Genomic DNA, 19,306 nt, shown 5'->3' on the forward strand with positions numbered 1-19,306 from the left:
AAAAAAAGGTGGCAATGGATCCCCTCTTACTTTTAGGAAAATATTTATTTAAAAAAAAAAAATTTAAATGTCTTGGCCTATGATTTAAAGGGGAAAGGGCTCTAACTGAATGCCTGACAGGAGTGGATGGGCCTCCAAAGCACACAGTATAGGCTAGATCAGTGGTTCTCAACCTGGCCATCGTGGGCTGCATCCAATACTACCTGTATGGCCCTGAGGAGGTCACATGGGCTGCAGCTGTGTGCTGATTGGGCCACAAATGGCCCACAGGCCGCAGGTTGAGAACCACTGGGCTAGATCCTTAGCTGATGTATAGGGCCCACACATTTAGAGACCTGGCTTTGCAAATGTGCCTTGGTTGCTACATAGGACACGTGACTTTTCATTGCTTGCTTCTGTGATGTCCGCACCTTGTTCCCATAATTGTTTCCTTGCTTTCCCCAAATTTCCCTTGACCAGCATAGAGACCCCATCCATGGATTTTTGCCAGCACAGACATTCTTGGCCGATGCGTGGTGTTAATAATGTATTGCTGTGGCCCCGTGGCACTCACGTCTGGTCCTTGTTGACAGGCGGAGTTCTCTGAGAGGCATTCTGTGGCATCAGAGAGTGGGAGCAGCACGGACGGCCACCAGGAATCCACCGAAACAAAAGATGGTAAAAGAAACCATTGTCTGGCATAACAGGACGCCCTTTCGCTCCTGTCTTCTTGCCCCACGGAAACCGTAGACTCCACTGACTCTATGTTCACAGGGCTATTTATTTGAGTTCCCTCCACCAACACCACCACCGGTCTATTTACGATATCATCTGCGTGGCAGAGCTCTCCCTTCCCTGAGGCCTCTGTGAGCTGGGGCTCAGCCATCCCTGTTCCAGCCTCCCCAGACTTCCTTCCTATGTCTCTTTATCCTTCCAGGCTGATGGGCTAATTGTCGTTTTAGCTCAGCCAGTCCGCCAATCGGATGATCTAATTAGCTCAATCTGCTTTCTGGGCGGGGGAAGGGGAACTAATTGGCTTCCGCGTGAGCGGGGAGAGGATTCATCTGTTCGTTCCCTGCACTGTCACACTGGGGAGAAGCTGAATATCAAGCATGGATGGGTTTCTGTTGAGTTGATTGCAGATCACCTGCCACTCCCACAGCACTCACAATGAACCCCAAACGATCTGGTGGAGGGCGAAAGCTGTAAACACATTCATTTCCATTACGGTTTGTTCCATTTTTTTCCCCCCAGGGACAGGTGGAGAGGAAGGATGGCCAAGGAGTTAGGGCTAGCAGTGTACAGCACCTAGCACAGCGGGCAGGGATATCATTCTGTCATGGTGGCCACCGCCGTCATGGAACTCATGAATTTTGCTGTGGATTTCAACTCCACTGTGAAATCTGCGCCGGCTGGGTCCACAAGAACAATTCATTATTTCATTTTGGTTAGCTGCCTCCTCCAGCTACCTGCCACTACCCCTTAAAATCCCGACCTTTCCTTGGCCTTCTGCACCCAATCAACACGCTCTAGCCCTGCCCCTGCCCTCCAGTGCAGGAAAAGGCAGAGCTGGTTCTTTGCCTCCCTCCTCCCCAGAACCCCCATGGTGACAGCTCCCGTTTTCTGCCCTCTTTCCCCCTTCTAGGTCCCCTGACGCCCAATACGCAGCCGCCTTTCCCATCTCTCTCCCCAGCAGTCATTGGGTTACTACCAGTCACTGCTGCCTGGGCTCAGTGATTCAGTGGGGGATCCCGGGAAGTGAGAGGCCCTGCCCGGTGCCCTGGCCTGCTGCTTGGCAGAGATTGTTCTGATCTTCCTCCAGTGACGGGCTGGGGAAAGAAATGGGAAAGCGGGCTGGGGAGAGCCGGGGTCAGAGGCTGGGGGTGGTCAGAGATTGGGTGAGTCAGGGCTAGAGGAAGAGAGGGCCAGGGCATCTACAAGGGGCAAAGAAGGCAGAGAAGAGGAACGATCACCACAGAGGACCTGAGGGATGAGAAGGATATAGGACAGACGACAAGGCCCATGCCCTTCTAGGGGTTCTGCACTGGGAGATGAGTCTGCAGGGTAGAGGGAGCTAGAGGCAGGGACAGCCACCCCCATAAATCAAGCTCCAGTTAACTGTTTGTTCACTTTGACCTACTCCCATTTCAGAGAGGACTGGATCAAAGCAAGCCAATGAACTAGTAATGCCTGGCAGTCAGATCCACAGGGTTGCCATGGCCACCGTGTGAATTGAGCTATTTGTTAAGCATGATGCTGTGGAGATTAGACACACTTTTACCGTGGCAAAATCGTATCCCTAACAGTAGTTCCTGGTCCAGGACTGGAGCTCCGAGGGCTGCAGTTATACCAGTAATAAGGCCGCAAGTCTGGGACTGGAGACCTGGGTTCAGCTCTGCCAGACTTCCTGTAGGGACCTGGGTAAATCACTGAGGGCCAGTTAGGGATTTTTAAAAAACTCCTCGGTACCTAACTCCCATTACCATTAAGGGGATTTGGGCACCTATGTGCTTTTGAAAACCCTACTCGGTGCCTATCTGCATCTTCAGGCATTTAAAGACCTTTACAAATCTGGCTATTACCCTCCATGAGTCTTGCCGTTTTTTGACCCTTCCTTGTCTCCCGGGTGTGTTGTGAGGATAAATTCATTAAAAAAGAAAGGCTGCGAGGAGCCCAGATACTATAGAAATGGAGGCCACAGAAATCCCAGATGTGGCACGTAGATCACATTCTGGCCTGTTGTGTGCACATGAGAGTGCGATTTGCACTGCTGTACCAGTTGGTGTGCATGGACTGTGCTGTTTATGGGAAGGACCTAGCGTAAGTAATGTGTTTGTTGACTATTTGCTCATTTTAGCCATTCACTGAGAGACATTCTAGGTTTTAAAAATCTGACCACCAGCTACTTTGGAATGAGGGTCCTACGGGTAGCTTTAAAGGCAGCTAGCATGGCTGGCCTGTGATACCAACAGCATCACTTATATACTGTACTTTTCTCTCTGCTTATGTTAGTTAAGAAGAAGGGCACAACGGGCCTAAAACTGAGCAACCTGATGAACCTGGGGAGAAAAAAATCCAGCTTGTTGGAGAGTCCAGAGAGGGCACTGGAAACTTCCAGTAAGTCTCCAGAATGATGTTACCATGAAACATGTTTGGAGCCTCGCCCCCCAAAGATAATTCTGCTTGCAAGAGCAAGCAGCAGCATGGAGGATGATCCAAGAGAGGGGTTGCCAACCAGCCATCAGCTCCTGGAAACATCACAGATATAAGTAGAAGACCTCTGTGTTTCTCTCCCCAGAAAGCAACATAAGATATCGAGTTCCTGAGCATTCAATGGGGGAGGTTTGTGGGGGATGGAAAGCTTTGGGGGGACAGGGCCCCATAGTTTTGGATAAGCTTTGACTGAGGCTATGTCTGCACTGCCAGCAGCACAGCATCAATTTTGCGGGTGCGATTGAGCAGCAGTAAAGACTCACTCAATCGAACCAGGAAGTCGACTCTGTAAATCCACCCCCGTCAAGTAGCGTAGTGCTGCGTTGACAGGAGAGCATTTCCCATTGGCGCAGCGCAGTGGAGACGCCGTGGTAAGTAGACGTTAGGAAGTCGATGGGAGATACGCAAGTTACTGTACGTAGCCTAAGGGTTGGTCCACACTGAAAACGTAAATCCACACCCCCGAATGACATAGTTAGCCTCCAATGTAGACAGTTCTAAACTGATGGAATAATTCTTCTGTTGAACAAGCTACTGCCTCTCGGGGAGGTGGATTAACTACACCAGAGTACAGAACTCCTCCCGTTGCTGTAGTGAGTGTCTACACAGAAGCACTACAGTGGCACGGTTTAAGTGTAGACAAAGCCTAATCATCCACAGTTTGTTTGCAGCTCTGAACCTGGCTTGAATTCCAAAGGTAAAAGTGTGAGCAGTTTTCCACCCAGGATGCATGTCACAGCAAAAACTGGCTCCAAATCCTTACTGTTAACCTATGTCTAGTGAGCCCTCTGCCTTTTAACCCAGAAACCTTAGAACCGATGGAACAACCGAACATATATCTGTTGACATACGGGCCCAATGGAGGCTTCAGATGTGCATGTGATTCCCATGCGGTCCCAACGTGCTGGAAGATGTTACTAAGCCAGCCTGTGCTTGCTTGCAGGTTACCTGAATGTACTTGTGAACACCCAGTGGAGATCCCGTTGGTGTCACATAAAAAATGGTCACCTCCATTTCTACCAGGACAAGAACAAAAGTAAATCTGCACAGCAACCTCTGAGCCTGGTGGGCTGTGACATTATTCCAGACCCAACCCCTGACCATCTCTATTCTTTCCGTATTCTGCACGATGGGGAAGAACTAGCCAAATTAGAGGTACGGTTGGTATATGTCTCTCATTGGAAGTTGTTGGGATATATCAGCTAAGGATACATTGGTTGCCATAAACATTCCTATTGCCTGCAGCACGAACTCAACTGCATAGCATTCGGCTCCTGCAGAATAACTCTCTTTAGCTGCAAGACAGAGATAATGTTACGTCTCTAGGGCTGCTGCTAACTGGAAACAAGAAACCTTCTTCATATTATGAAAAACACTAATCTTAAAAGGCCAGGATCTCCATTGACTTCCCCTAGTTAAATTTTGGCCCAGAAAGCACAAGTAAACCTATGCAGAGCTGCTACTTTCACTTGCTGGTATCCCGACCTGTTTATCTCTAATCTTAGTTCCCTCTGACATCAGCATGATTAGAGGAGGAGGAGGACAATGTGAGCTATTTCCTGGATTTTCCAGTGGGTGGAATATTTATAGCTAAACAATGGACTTGAAATGACTGCCCCACAGTCCGAAGGTGTTTTGTTTAGCTGACCAATCACGCTGTATGTCTGAGGTGCCCAGTAAATCATAGGCCATTTGTCTGATGGCAGATGTAGAAGCTTAAAGAGGTGCTTGAAAAGATAACAGCAGTTTGTAAACGGGGGGGAAACTGAATTTCATCAGTGTCACAGTTAAGGTCCAAGCTGACTGATTGGTTTCCAGGCAGCACTAGAAGGTTGCACTAATTTTACTGTGTTGGGAGGTAGGGGGAGAATTGAAGCTCAAAATATAGATTCCACATTTTGCCCGATTTAACAAAAATCTGCTTAATTTTAGGGCTCTACAAGAGTTTTGTTAGCAGGGGTCTGTGCAAACTTTATCCAGTTTTGATTTACATGAGTTTTCCCACCCTGAGTTTTGCTTTGTTTGCTGTGAAATGATGGGTTCAAGCAGCAAAACTCAGCTATATCTGCCCAGTTTTGCAGTGGTTCAGGTGGAAGCCATAAGCCATCTGAAACCATGAGTTCCCACAGGGTTCTCCACTGGAGATGGTCTTGAGCTGCAGAATTCATATCTGAACCATGAATACTCCAAACAATGAGTCATGGCTTGAGCTGTTGACGAGAATCATAGAAGATTAGGGTGGAAGGGACCTCAGGAGGCTTTCAGTGTGTTTCATTACAAAGATATGGGCCTTTTTCAAAATTCTGATCTGGGTTGGGGTTAAGATTTCAAACCTCCCATGCACCTCAGAAAATGGTCAGTGGATATTGGGTTATAGGGTTTTGATTCAGGCCCAACCAAAACCATAAATCAGCCTGAGTCCTCTTGAAACTTGTCCTTTTCAGAGACCCTACAGATTTCATTATTCAAGTTTTGCGCAGGTCTCCTAACACTAGCAATCTTGAAAGTCTCATCGCTGTCCTCTACTGGTCAAATACAGAAAATTCAGGCTTTCCTCTCAAATTGTTCCAGAGGGGTAGCCGTGTTAGTCTGTGTACAGCAAAAACAATGAGAGTGCTGTAGCACTTTAAAGACTAACACATTTAATTTCTGCGGGCATAAGCTTTTCGTGGGCTGTAGCCCACTTCGTCAGATGTAAGGAATAGAAATCACATAGGAGGTACATATATACATATCCAAGGGTAAGTAACAACAATGGGGAAGGTAGATAAAAACAAAGTCCATTCAGTTAGAGTAGCTGAGGCCTATTCACAACCATTGATTAGGAGGTGAGAATGTGTGAACAGTGACAATTACTTTCATCGTCTGGACCCATGGGAAAGAGTCCCTCGAAGAATTCCACTGGGATTTCAATAATTTCCACCCCACCATCAACCTCAGCCTGGACCAGTCCACACAAGAAATCCACTTCCTGGACACTACAATACAAATAAAGGTTGGTCACATTATTACCACCCTATACTGAAAACCAACTGATCGCAATACATATCATCATGTCTCCCGCTTCCACCCTGGACACATTACATGATCCATTGTCTACAGCCAAGCCTTAAGATACAACCGGCTTTGCTCCCATCCCTCAGACAGAGACAAACACCTACAGGATCTCCATAAAACATTCTTAAAACTATAATACCCACCTGCAGAGGTGAAGAAACAAATTGACAGAGCCAGACGGGTACCCAGAAGTCACCTACTACAGGGCAGACCCAACAAAGAAAACAACAGAATACCACTGGTCATCATCTACAGCCCCCAGCTAAAATCTCTCCAACACATCAAGGATCTACAACCTATCCTAGTAGATGATCCCTCACTCACTCAAGCCATGGGAGGCAGACCTATCCTTGCTTACAGACAGCCCCCCAACCTGAAGCAAATACTCAGCAGCAATCGTACACCATACAAGAAGACCAATACAGGAACCTACCCCTGCAACAAACCCCATTGCCAGCTCTGCCCACACATCGACTCTCGTGACACCATCACTGTCCTAACCACATCAGCCACATCATAAGGGGCTCATTCACCTGCACATCTACAAATATAATATATGCCATCATGTGCCAGCAATTCCCCTCCGCCATGTACATTGGCCGAACCGGACTGTCACTATGCAAAAGAATAAATGGACACAAATCAGACATAAAACATAATAACATCCATAAACCAGTCAGAGAGCACTTCATCTCCCAGGACACTCTGTCACTGACTTGAAAGTTGCCATACGTCTATAAAAAACTTCAAAAACAGACTTCAAAGAGAAACTGCTGAGCTAGAAATCATCTGCAAACTTGACACAATCAAACTGGGTCTGAATCGGGACTTGGAATGGTTCTCTCATTACAAGAAGTAATTGTCACTGTTCACACATTCTCACCTCCTAATCAATGGTTGTGAATAGGCCTCAACTACTCTAACTGAATGGACTTTGCTTTTATCTACCTTCCCCATTGTTGTTACTTACCCTTGGATATGTATATATGTACCTCCTATGTGATTTCTATTCCTTACATCGGATGAAGTGGGTTACAGTCCAGGAAAGCTTATGCCTGCAAAGATTAGATTTGTTAGTCTCTAAAGTGCTACAGGACTCTGGTTGTTTTTTCTCTAAAATTGGTTTGCCTGAAAGCGTCCAGGAAGGGTGGGGCTATAAGCATCTGAGATCTCATCTACTCTAACAGGGTAAGCTCAGATCCCTGAACACAGGTTTTGATCGGGAGGTAAATGAGGAACTGCTTTTAGCAATACTTTACTTTAAAATATAAATCTATAAATACAAATCTAAAGTCTACACGTGGGACCGTAATCTCTTGTTAATTTGATTAATTCATTCATAAATTGATGAAGCATTGCAGTTTATTTATCTCAACGGACTGCAGTAAATCTGCAACGTACCTTTCCATCTAAAGCATATTAAGCATCTAGGAAGCTGCTGTTAAAGCCGTAACAATCTGTTTCTTTGGCTGTATTGTAGGCCAAGTCTTCTGAGGAAATGGGCCATTGGCTGGGCCTCCTCTTATCAGAGTCAGGCTCGAAAACGGACCCAGAAGACTTTACCTATGATTATGTGGATGCTGACAGGATTTCCTGCATCGTGAGCGCTGCAAAGAATTCATTCTTGTAAGTCAGTTTTGTGGCAGCACTTTTGGCTTTAGACAATTCCTTTATCTTATAGGCAGTTGTGGCTGATGAGAGGTATCAGGCAGGAGAATGGAGTCCGGCCCTCGGCTGGAGGTTGGTGTGTGACATGTGGTGCACTTGACCTCAAAGGAAGATCAGCTGATCACGTTCCTCTGAGGTTCAGCTGCAGACACTTACCTGAGCACTAGGGAAGGCAGTGGTGTTCATTCTCCCTCCATTGTCGCTCACAAGTGAGACCAAGGCAAGGAGACGGTGGATTGCACTGAGGAGCAAACCCTACCTCTGCCCCAGAGGATCCCCCGGCAGTGGAGTCAGTGTGGCGGGCAGACTCTGGAGGGCCCAGTACTAGGGGTGGGATTGGAGGCTCCAAGTGCAACATGCAGACTCCGAGCTGGGAGTGGGAACGGGGGCGCCTGCAGCTTTTGAAAGCATGTCACCTTGGGTATTTACAGCTTAATGCAAAGGAAGTACTGCGAGCCCAACACCTATATCGATAATCTGCCGAAGATAAGGACCCAGCAGGAGGAACTCTACGATGACGTGGAACTGCCGGAGGTGAGCCTGGTATGGCTTTACAATGGTAGCAGCCTTCTGCTATTTGGGACACTTGTTTATCACTTTTCTCAGAGCAGCTGAAAGAATGCGAGTCACGTTTCAGCTGTTGTGATTCAGCGGAGATGCCGATCTGCCTCTTGAACACTTGGGAGCAATCCTTAGAGCACACACTCTTAGGCCAGGTCTATACTTACGGGGAAATTCGGCGGCAGTCGACGGGAGTTACGCAAGCTACGCAGAGTAGCTTGCGTAACTTACGTCGACTTCCTAAATCCTCTTCTCTGCACCGTCTCCACTACATGGCGCCAGCGGGAACTGCGTACCCGTCGACACAGCGCTACACCTTTTGAGGAGGTGGTTCAATTGAATCGGCTTCCGGATCGATTGACAGGTCTTTACTGCCGCTCAATCGATCCGAATAAATCGATCTGAGGGCGGCGAATTTTCCACTGTCAGTGAAGACATACCCTTAGAAAACTAATTGCATTGAAGCCTGTGGCCCCTAGATGGCAGCCCTGCAGCTATGATCTATTCAAGGGCTAGAAGAGCAGCAGAATACTTCAGGGCTAAAGGCTGCTTGAATTGCAGACCTCTCTCCTTACAGAGGTGTCTAACTGAACAGCCGAGGCTTGCTTCAGCAATGCAAGGGGAGATTTTCAAAGGGCAGTTAAGCATCCAGTGAAAGTCAAACTCCCTTTGCTCCCTGGGAAAACCACCCGGAAATTTGCTAAATCTTTCAGGAAAATTCCCCTTTCTTCCCCGCTGAGTGTGCCTATCTGCCTACCCAGTTCGTTTATTCAAAAGCAATAACTTGGACTTGCATGGTTTAGCAGATTGTTAGTGGGATATGGAGGCTTTCCTCACTGCTTGCTTCTTTGAATTCAGCCCAGAAGGGTCATGATTGAAAACTGTTGTCATTTAACAGCTGTTCACTGGCATGAGTGCAATGGGTTGGTGGTCTCCATCTAGAACCTTGGCAAACAAACACATCATTGCAACTGGTGAAATGGCCAAAGGACCATGAAGACTGTCTCTTGAATGAATAGTGGCTCTTTACTTAGCGTGAAGAAGTTTGTCTTGTCCCGTCCCATGTGATGAGACCTGAGGATACTCATTCACTATGGGTCTCAGGCCAACACTTTTTGCTAGCACTAAATTCCTTTAAAAAAGAGAGAGAGAGAGAGGGTAAAATTTTCAAAAGCACCTAAATCCTACTAGGAGTCGAAGTCCATTGGCATTCAATGGGACTTTGGGGCTTAGACTTCTCAGTCACATAGGCGCTTGTGTAAATATTACCCCAAATCATTCAAGGCAACATTGTTGCTTCCTAGAGTGAGATTGAGCCTGTTGATCTGGATGCAGCAGGGTTGAGTCAGGATTATTTTCAGATAATACTTTCTCTTTTGCAGGAAGAAATAGCCCAAGGTGAAACCAAATGTGAAGAGGAGAAGGACAGAGTGTATCTAGACCTCACCCCAGTTAAATCCTTCCTGCACTCCAGTGGCAGGACACAGGCACAGCATTCACCTCCAAGTTCTCCATCTTTGGACAATGTAACAGAAAGACCCCTATTGGCTGAGGAAACAGAGTCTTGTAGACAGTCAATGGAAATCCCAGATCAGGTGCTGTAATGACACCAGTGGCAGACTTCATCAGTTGATCAGTTCCTACTGCCAATTCCTTCCTAACATTTTTCTCTCCACAGAAACTTCAGGAGATGGAGCCAGAAGAGCTGCCACCACAGACAGCCACTGTCGAGATCCAGATGCAGCAGCCGAAAATCGCCTTCCCCCAGAACAGTCCTGAGGTCAAAGCCACCGCCACAGTCATGGCCAGTCCACAGTTAGCATCAGCACCCAAAGAAAAAGTGGAATGGCCCAAGGTGGCAAATACAGGTGGGTCTACTAAACTATGCTGCCAAAGGGAATAGTGGATGGGTGCACAAAGTCCAGCACTTATCCAACTGCTAGAATTGAAAGTTTTCTGCACACCCAACCAAATTGGCTGATCTTACAGTTGTTTTTCATCTGCTAGTGGTGAGTTAAGGGCCTGACCTTTCAGGGCCCTTTGGGCCGCCATTTCATCTTGGGTCACTGCTTTTTCCTCCCTCCATCTTTGGCAAAATGGTTCATCTGTTGGGTGCCCTCAGCTGTGGCTCAAATGATCCAAGGCATGGCAGGAGGCAAAAGAAAGAATCAAATATGCATGCTGATGAGTTCTGGACACACAATGCCAACCTGGGCCAAATCTATAAAGTGGGTCTGCAGTGGACGCTTGCAACGTTGGCTCTGGCATGTGTCAATAATATAAAGCAGAAATGTTGGCAAGAGGGAGTGGTCTCGGGAAAAATGCAGATTGCCTTTGTGAGAGATGGTGGATTGGTCTCAACACCTTTGCTTAAAGCAGGGGAGAGAGAGAATACAAAGGTGAAAATTAAAGGTTTGGGTTTTTTTTAAAACCAAAACAATTTGGCAAAACTGACATGAATTAAGGGAATGTTTCAGGGTCACCAAAACTGTATTTTTCTCTGGAAAAATTTCAGTTTTGGCTGAAAAATTTCACCCAGCTGGACTGGGTTTCCCCCGTATTAAAATGGAGCTAATATCTCACAGGGGTGTCTGAGAATTTAATTCAAATTATAGCACTGAAGCTGCATAGTTCTAATTACTTTCTGGAGCAGTTTGATTTGCTTTTCTTTCATGTACACATGAAGGATCTGAGAACTTTTTCCCTTTAGCCTCTTCCATGGCTAAGCCTGGCTTTGCTGATGTGTTTGCAGTGCCTGTAGAAACCAAACTGGGCAAGAACAGGATGGAGGCTGAGGTGAAGCGGTACACAGAGGAGAAGGAGCGGCTGGAGAAGGAAAAGGAGGCAATCCGGTCTCAGCTGACCCAACTTCGGAAGGAGAGACGGGAACTGAAAGAAACGTTAGCTAGCTGCACAGGTAGGGACCCAGGGAAATTTCAGCTCAGAGGGGTGGGGTGCTGAAAGAGACCAAGGCTCTGCCAATCAGGAGTGGAATATGGCCCTTTTTGCAGAAGAGGAAGGATGGGTCCAGTGGTTGAGAGGTAGCCTGGCACCAGGGAGACCCAAGTTCATAGGCTGAGCGTGTTGGACAGTGTCTCCTGCTACTGAGTGGGCCTCAGAGAGGGTATGAGATGGCCAGAGGCATAACCATGCTCTATGTGTTACAAGGAACACCTGACTATACAGCAATATGTTTTTATTTCAATCACTCTTCTTCTTCTCTCACAACATCACAGAAGTCCTCTTTTCCACATACCAACCTGTCCCATCCTAGCAAATCTAATTATTGAGAAACAATTGCCCAGATCCTCCTATATTAGAATCTACAGCGGTCAGTACATAGGTAATTACTTTCTCTTACATTCTGTCTACTGCCAAATGCATGAAATCCACTGGCCGTCTCATTCTTGCCCGATTAAGAGCGGCACAGGCAATCTGGTAGCAGAGTTATCCCCATGGCTCCCTGGGAGCATGTATTTATTTGTGCTTCCTTCTGCAGATAACAGCCTGGTGACTAACGTGGAGAAGAAGCTGAAGGAAATAGAGGAGCAGTGCAAAAAGAAAGAGCGACAGAGGGTTGACCTGGAATTGAACATTGTGGCAGTGAAAGAGAACCTGAAGAAAGCAGAGTCTGGCCCGGTGACGCTTGGCACCGCCGTGGACACCACACACCTGGAGAACGCAAGTCCCAAAGTACATGCAATGCTAAACGGTGGGCTGTTTCCAGCAAAGGGGCGGGGAACGGCTAATCAAGGCCTGGCTCTGGGGAACTGAAGTTCCTTACATCTCCTGGAGGGTAGTTACTACTACATAATCTCAGGATTGCAGCCTCAGAAATAGGGATAGGCCCAAACCTGAAGCCCAGATCCCATCACTTTTGCGCTGTGGCTGAGGATAGATGAAAGGTGTTGGCTGGGCGCTCGGGAGACCCGAGTTTAATTACCTGCTCTGCCTCAGGCTTTGTGTGTGCAGAGGCGACACATGGGGTAAGGAGGGGAACATGGGGTCACATACCTCCCCCTCTCCCCAGAGTTCTGCCAGGATTTATGTTATTTCATTTTTGTGACCCTCCAGCTCGGCCAATGGAGCTGCATGGGGGGAAAGGGGCAAATTCCACATCCACCTGAGACTTGCTAGCAGGGCGCCTACCCTGGTGTTTGTGTCTAGCCACCCCACCCTGGCTCCCTGTGCAAATGTCAGGAGCCCCCAGCAGAGGGGTGCGGGGGCTTGGAAGCCACAGCTGGAAAACCACCCAGCTTCCCGACACGGGGCTGAAGCTGCCCCACTCATGCCACGCTGCAGCTGGCAGAGCGGAGCCAAGCCAGTCGGGTGAGCTGCACCCACCAGGAGAGGCAGGAGCAAGAGCTGGGAGGGACTGCTACTTTCTGGGAGGGGAGACGCAGGGTAACAGAAGGGCTTATCCAGCGGGGGCCGTGACTTGACCTGTTTGGTGTACTCCGAACCATTAAAAATTGCACCCGCCCCCCCCAACTATGTGTCGCCTCTGTGTGCATGACCTTGGCCAACTCCCGTAGGCCCAGACCCACAATGGGATTTAGGTGGCTAGATTTCAGTGATTTCAGTGGGAGGGAGGTGCCTAAACATCTTGTGAGGGGCTGTGCCCTAAAAGTCTCTGCGCCTCCGTTCCCCATCACAGCAGTGTGAGACTGGCTACATTAGGGACAGTGAGAGAAGCTGAGATATGGCAAAAATGATTGTCCAGTAACCACCTAAGTTCATTAGAGCCAAACTTGGCAGCTTGTGTCCATCCCATCTTGAAACCTTTGTCTGTATTGATGGCTGAGGCCAACGAGCATGGTGGGCCGTAGTGTACTGGGTTGATCAATACAGAAATTACGGACCAAAAGACACCTATTGGGTCAGTGGGACCTACCCATGAAGAACTGAGCTTCACACAACTAATCCCCAGCTTGCATCTGGATGTTGTGATGCTCATGTCCATTCCCTTGCAGTTGCACCACCACTACTGAGCTGTGTTGATGTCTCAGCAGGAATGGGGTTTTAGAGTTAGCCATCTGCTAGAAAATAGTTAACCACTTTGTCTAATGAAATGAGACAATTTTAACAACACAAAATCGTCATGATCAGCATCCTGACCATTACTTTTATTGTAAATACAGATAAAAATGGCCAGCCCAGCAAATAGCACAGAGAACTCCCCGGTCAATTCGGCAACAGCTTTAAAAAACAGGCCTTTATCCGTCATGGTAACAGGAAAAGGGACAGTTCTACAGAAAGCTAAGGTAAGGCACAGTTTAACAAGGAAGCAAAACTAATCCCCTTGGAATAGGTGCGTATACTCAGCTGTTTTACACTTGGCAGCTCATTGAACCGTGCGTGCGTCATTAGGTTCCATTTTCTTCTTTCACAACCCTTTGTTTCAAGTCTTGCCTTGTCAGCACTGGACAGTGGCTGCAGACTGCGATTGCCTCGCTTTAATAACTGACCTGTGACGGGCACCAATAAGAATCATTCTTCAGCCGTGGTGCATTGTTCAGAGCTGATTAGCCTTGGTAATGGCTTTGCCTTGGCAGGTGTCAGAAGACGAAGACATCCAGATGCAAACTGCAATTTAACTCCCTTCCTGGGGCTTTTATAACACGGTCTGTATTTACACACCCAAGCCGAGCTGAGCAGTATTGGGCATACTGAAGGCAGCATAATGTAATAACCCAAGCCTTAAAAATGAATCAGTTAAACATTCCCTTCTTCAGCTACTTGTGTAATCTTTGAAGGACATGTGGGGAGGTGAGGTCAGGCTGTCTGCATAGGACAGGAGCAGCTTCCCTCTCGACTCACTGCATGATCTTCGGACAGCAATTTAACCTTTCTCAGCAGGCACTTCTGTGTGTGGGGGTTAAAGATACTCGGCAGCCTCTGTTAAGCATTTGGCCATCTAGGAATGCAGAGAGCCCTACAAACACTAGAGAGACAAGGTGGGGCAGGTAACACCTGTTATTAGACTAACTAACTTCTGCTGGCGAGAGAGACACGCTTTCGAGCTACACAGAGCTCTTCTCGCTAACTATAGCTGCTAATGAATGTGTACCTCATTCGATTCCTTTCTGGAGCACTTGGGACAGAATTGTCTTCAGTGAGGGTTTTTGTTTTTTGTTTGGCAGGAATGGGAGAAAAAAGGAACAAGCTAGGAGGACTATGTTCTCAAGGCTGGACTAAAAAGACTGCAATTGCCCATGCATGGACCAGAGGATTCAGTCATCTGTAGCTAAAGGTCCAGGTTAGAGAGGCAAACGGCCATGTCCCCTATTCCCATCCTGTGCCATTTGCTCAGAAGAAGTGAGACACACTGTGAACGTCATCAGAAACCATCCTTTTCTTTCCAGCCCACTCCCATCGCACGGCTGAGAATAACACAAATGGCAACCCTTGCATCCTCCTCCTAACCTGACTGATGTAAACAAGAAGGTTACTGTACAGATGGATGTTGTGTGTATTTCTACTCTGAAGTTTATCGTTGCATTATTAATGTTTCTCTAGTAGTGATAACTCCCTTAGTAGCAGATTCGGGGGGGGGGGGGGGGGTCTCTTTTCTTGAAAGGCCTATGTTTTCCAATCTTGTGGGGTAATTCAGCCCTCCCTCCGTCTAGCCTTATGCTATTGCTCATGCAGGCGTACGTGCATTAGCCTTTAGCACAGCATCAGCTTCTCCCATCACTCAGAAGTTGGGAAAACCCCATTCTACCACTAAGTGAAACATGCACAAGAGAAAGGAAAGCTGGCATTAGCCATGCAGAGGAAGACAGCACAGAGGCTTGTCAAGGGGTAGCTAAGAATACTCCTTAGCCAAGAACAAGTCAAGTCTTAGAATAACAGGCAGAGATTAGGAACTATGTAGCCACCATTATCCCAGCCTGCTACAGCCTTTCATTTACCAGCATACAAAGAAGACCTCTGCGAGCTGCATGTTTTTGGAGTGTGGTAGCCTAGTGCAAAGAGAGATTCCCCAAAGCTGCTGGCAACAGCCCGAATTCATGAAAATGTTGAGCAGTGTCAAAAACAGCCAGAGCCTTGTTTGAGACTAGGAGAGTTTTGGAGGTTAGCTAGGAGGGCTGCACAGCCATGTGCATTATAAAATGAGAGAGGAGCCCATCTCCAGCACTCGGGTCAGGCCTTGAAGTCAGTTCCAGAGCATGGCCTCCTGCATGCCCAGCAGCCAAAGCAAGCTAAGACAGGACGCAGGCAGATTTCCTCACCCATGGTGTTTCTCCAAGGCTCAGTGTGATTGGGGTCTATAACACTGCATGGGCAGCAGCTCCTCAGGGGGTCAATTAACCCACAAGGGTTGGAAAAGGCACTACAGCAGAACCCCAGACACCCCGTCTCCCCCATTATCAAGCTCTCCACCAAACAAGCAGGTGCCCAGAAGGGGGCGATCTCACCTGTGGCCCCTAGATTTCCCATTGTCCCGCTTCTCCAGCTTTTTGATTAGCGGATCTGGCTCCAGTCCCAGTGTGTGCAGATAAATGTGGTTCTGCTGTATTAGCCGCCTGGGAGCCACATATTTTAGCAAGGTGCTTAAGCAGCTTCAAAGAAGTAATACCCACTAGTCATCTTGAAACTGACCCTCTATTCCCTTCCCCCCCCCCAAAAAAAAAAAAGATGGGGGGGGGGGAGATTAAATACAAAGGGAAACAATAAAGGCCAATGGCACACTTTGTACTCCACCCTCCTCACAGTGTTGGGGGGGGCGGGGGGGGAGGGGGAAGGGCGGCTCAGATCTCCAAAAACATGAGGCAGCCACTCCCAGGGGGTTGGACACTAGCAGTACAAGGGTGTTAGCTACCTTTCCTCCAGTACGTTCCCCGGACCATCTCTGGCTGAAAGCATCAGGCCCTGCCCCAGTAAAGCTGTCAGGGGAGATTCTGAAAGGCCAGAAAAGGCAGCTAATGCCAGGTTTGCCTTTGCAAATCAACCCTTGAGCACAAGCTTTGCTCAGCCGAGGCTTTGGCGAACCAGGCTGTATTCCTGGCCAGGGCCTCGCACTGGTCTTTGTTACCTTCATTCTTGTTAAAAGTAACCTATACAAAGTCACAAGGGTCTAGTCTGAAGGGCCAAAAATCCAAGTGCCGCCCCCAAAGCACACGTGGGGTAGTGGCCCCACCAAACTTTCATTTTCTACCCGTCATGCATTTCCTGCCCCATAAGATCCGCTCCACCCCTCTTTGACTATAAACACAAGAGCTTCGCCTTTTTACGTGTCAGTCATTTCATACTGCCCAGCCCCAGACAGACACTTTGTCCACCCACAATCCCTTGTCCTGATACTGTGGAGCAAAGCCTCCTGTTACTTTGTAGAGAGAGAGATGGAAAAACAGCTCCGTCATTGCAGTTTGTTCCTGGTAGTAGATCTATTCCTGGCTATTCCATCTATTCTGGACTCTTTATCAGGGGATTGAGAGCATTGAGCACTTTCCACATACACCAGCTGGGTGAGTCCTGACCCAGGCGGTTTACCTGCGACACCATCTTAAACAATGAATGTTTGTGTCTTTGCCATTGACTTCCTAATTCAATGTCATTTTCTTTGTCGTAACTGTGACCCATCAAGGGGCACTTCAAAGACTTTTTTAAAAATAAATGTTGAATATGTTAAGTGAGGGGGTTGGTTGGTTGTTTTTTTTTAAAAATAGGGTTTTGGGTTGGGGTTTTTTTTTGGTTTATCCATGGCAGGTTGTGATACGAAATTGTGTGTCCCCAGCTGACCACTAAACGTGTGTGTCTCAGTGGGAGTGCAGCCTTACACACGCAGAAGGGAAAAAATTATCTAACATCCCTTTTGTCCACTAGGTCGCAACGTTGTGACATACTGTTAGTTTCATTAAGAGCTTGCAACACAAATAGGAACAGGCTCACTTGAGAAGGGAAGTAAAAAAACAAAACCAAGAGTCAAACATGTGTCTTAGCCCAGCCTTCACTGTGCTCTGAAATGAAGTAAAAACCCATTATCTTAATTAAGCAGCCTGGTGGGTGCATCTGAGAAAGAAGTCACCATGTTGTGAATATGAAATCTTTTCATTTACTCCCTGAAAAGTTCAACTTCGTATCACAACAACAACGTGGAAAACCACGGTAAGGCCAGGTCATCCCAACTTCACCCCAACTGGTTGTTTCTCATGAGCCTTGAGACTCCAAATCAACATCCCCCTTATTGCTGGTCTACACACATTTTTTGTACTGATTTAAATTATTTACATTAGAGGTGTGATTTTTTTTTTAGTTTTACCAGTAAAACCCCTAGCATGAATGCAGTTAGACTGGTATAACAGTGGCTTATAGCAGCATAGTTTACTCCTCTAAACTTCTGGTAATAGCTTATTCCCATGGGTGTATGGAAGAAAATTGTGCATATACCGATCTCACATGTCACACTAAAGGGATTTGCACCATTCATACCAGCATAGTTAAAGCTGGGCAATTACTGTGTGTAGGCAAGTTTTAAGTACATAACATGGAAATACTATAATGCCTCTCTATCTCTCAGCCACATTGGTTGTAAAGTGCTCTGAGAGCGTCGCAGCAGAAAGGCACATATCAATACAAACGAACAAGCCTGTTCCCATTCAGTTGACCAATCGACAATGATGGCCGAGAGAAGGAATAGCTTCTGTACATTCATCATTTATGGACTGTAAATGCACTTGCACTTCCTAAGTGAGTCTTACCTTGCATAGACCCCTTCTCCTCCACCTGGTGTTGAATGTCTGATTAATCATCCCAGGTATACAGAAACTAAGAAAAAAACTGCACAGCATGAATCATTCTGGTAACAAAGAATGCAACCAAAAATCCAGTTAAAGGGCCTGATCTTTTAAGAAATTCGTCACATGAACAGCATTGGGCTGTCTCCGAACTAGTTCCAGTGATGTCAATATGAGTCTTCCCTTAAATACTACTCAGCTGAGTAAGGATTGGCACCCACAGGCTAGCATCTTCAGGAGTCATAACTTGCATCAAATTTGCAGAGGACAGCTGATGGGCGTAGCTCATTGCAGTATTTTTCTGAAGGAATGTGGGAGGTTATCGAGTTAATGCCTGAGAGCATAGATACAGTAGAAGTCACCAACACCAGAGTTACAAACTGACCAGTCAACCACACACACACGTGGAATTCAAAGTAAGCAATCATGCAGCAGCAGAGACCCCCCCCCCCCCCCCCCCAAAAAAAAAAAAAAAAAAGAGCAGAGGACAGTACTGTGTTAAATTACTAAACAATAAAGGGAAAGCTGCATTTTTTTATTCTGCATAGTAAAGTTTCAAAGCTGTATTAAGTCAAAGTTCAGCTGTAAACTTTTGAAAGAACCACCCTAACATTTTGTTCAGAGTTACGACCATTTCAGAGCGACAAACAGCCTCTATTCCCGAGATGTTCGTAACACTGAGGTTCTACTGGATGTCTCTATTACTGATCACTTGGTTATTTACTAGCATCTAATGGAGTTTTAACTTACACAACTCAGCATTCGTGTGCTGGCTGTCCATCGAAGAAACAACAGTGAAAAATCAATACAAACAGGCAGCTAGTACAAAAGTCTCATTTCCAGTGAAAATGACTCTCAAACATATGAATAAAATACACCACTTGTCAGCCGTGCTCCTTGTGGAAGACTATGGGAATTTAATAGGGTTCTACAGAAACTACATGTAGGATTTTCAGAATTGCTAGTGTGATCAGCTCCCATTATAATCTATGGTAAAGTTTTCACAGATTCAAGATGTGCAGGGGCTGGCTACTGCTGAGTGCATCCCATACCTAATACAGGATCGTTAGTTCAGTGGTGCCTAAAGA

General features: G+C 47.0%; 1 protein-coding gene across 3 annotated transcripts in view; it reads left to right on the forward strand.

Moving 5' to 3' along the window:
• AFAP1L2 (actin filament associated protein 1 like 2) overlaps positions 1-15,359 on the forward strand; it is a 111,035-nt gene extending 95,676 nt beyond the window's left edge. For 2 of the 3 annotated variants that reach the window (XM_067537036.1, XM_067537037.1), the window contains exons 9-18: positions 573-657; positions 2,992-3,096; positions 4,136-4,347; positions 7,730-7,875; positions 8,349-8,451; positions 9,861-10,073; positions 10,157-10,346; positions 11,231-11,395; positions 11,978-12,171; positions 13,620-14,188. In XM_067537036.1, coding sequence (XP_067393137.1) covers positions 573-657; positions 2,992-3,096; positions 4,136-4,347; positions 7,730-7,875; positions 8,349-8,451; positions 9,861-10,073; positions 10,157-10,346; positions 11,231-11,395; positions 11,978-12,171; positions 13,620-13,775 — 1,569 coding nt within the window. In that variant the 3' untranslated portion in view covers positions 13,776-14,188. Of the gene's footprint in view, positions 1-572; positions 658-2,991; positions 3,097-4,135; positions 4,348-7,729; positions 7,876-8,348; positions 8,452-9,860; positions 10,074-10,156; positions 10,347-11,230; positions 11,396-11,977; positions 12,172-13,619; positions 14,189-14,621 lie in introns of those variants that run through there. The other variant, XM_067537038.1, reaches the window with a different exon arrangement.
• The last annotated feature ends 3,947 nt before the right edge of the window (positions 15,360-19,306 follow it).

The sequence above is a fragment of the Emydura macquarii genome, unplaced genomic scaffold, assembly GCF_026122565.2.
Source record: "Emydura macquarii macquarii isolate MOO-44397 ecotype Brisbane River unplaced genomic scaffold, CSIRO-AGI_Emac_v2 contig_3692, whole genome shotgun sequence".
Taxonomy (NCBI): domain Eukaryota; kingdom Metazoa; phylum Chordata; order Testudines; family Chelidae; genus Emydura; species Emydura macquarii.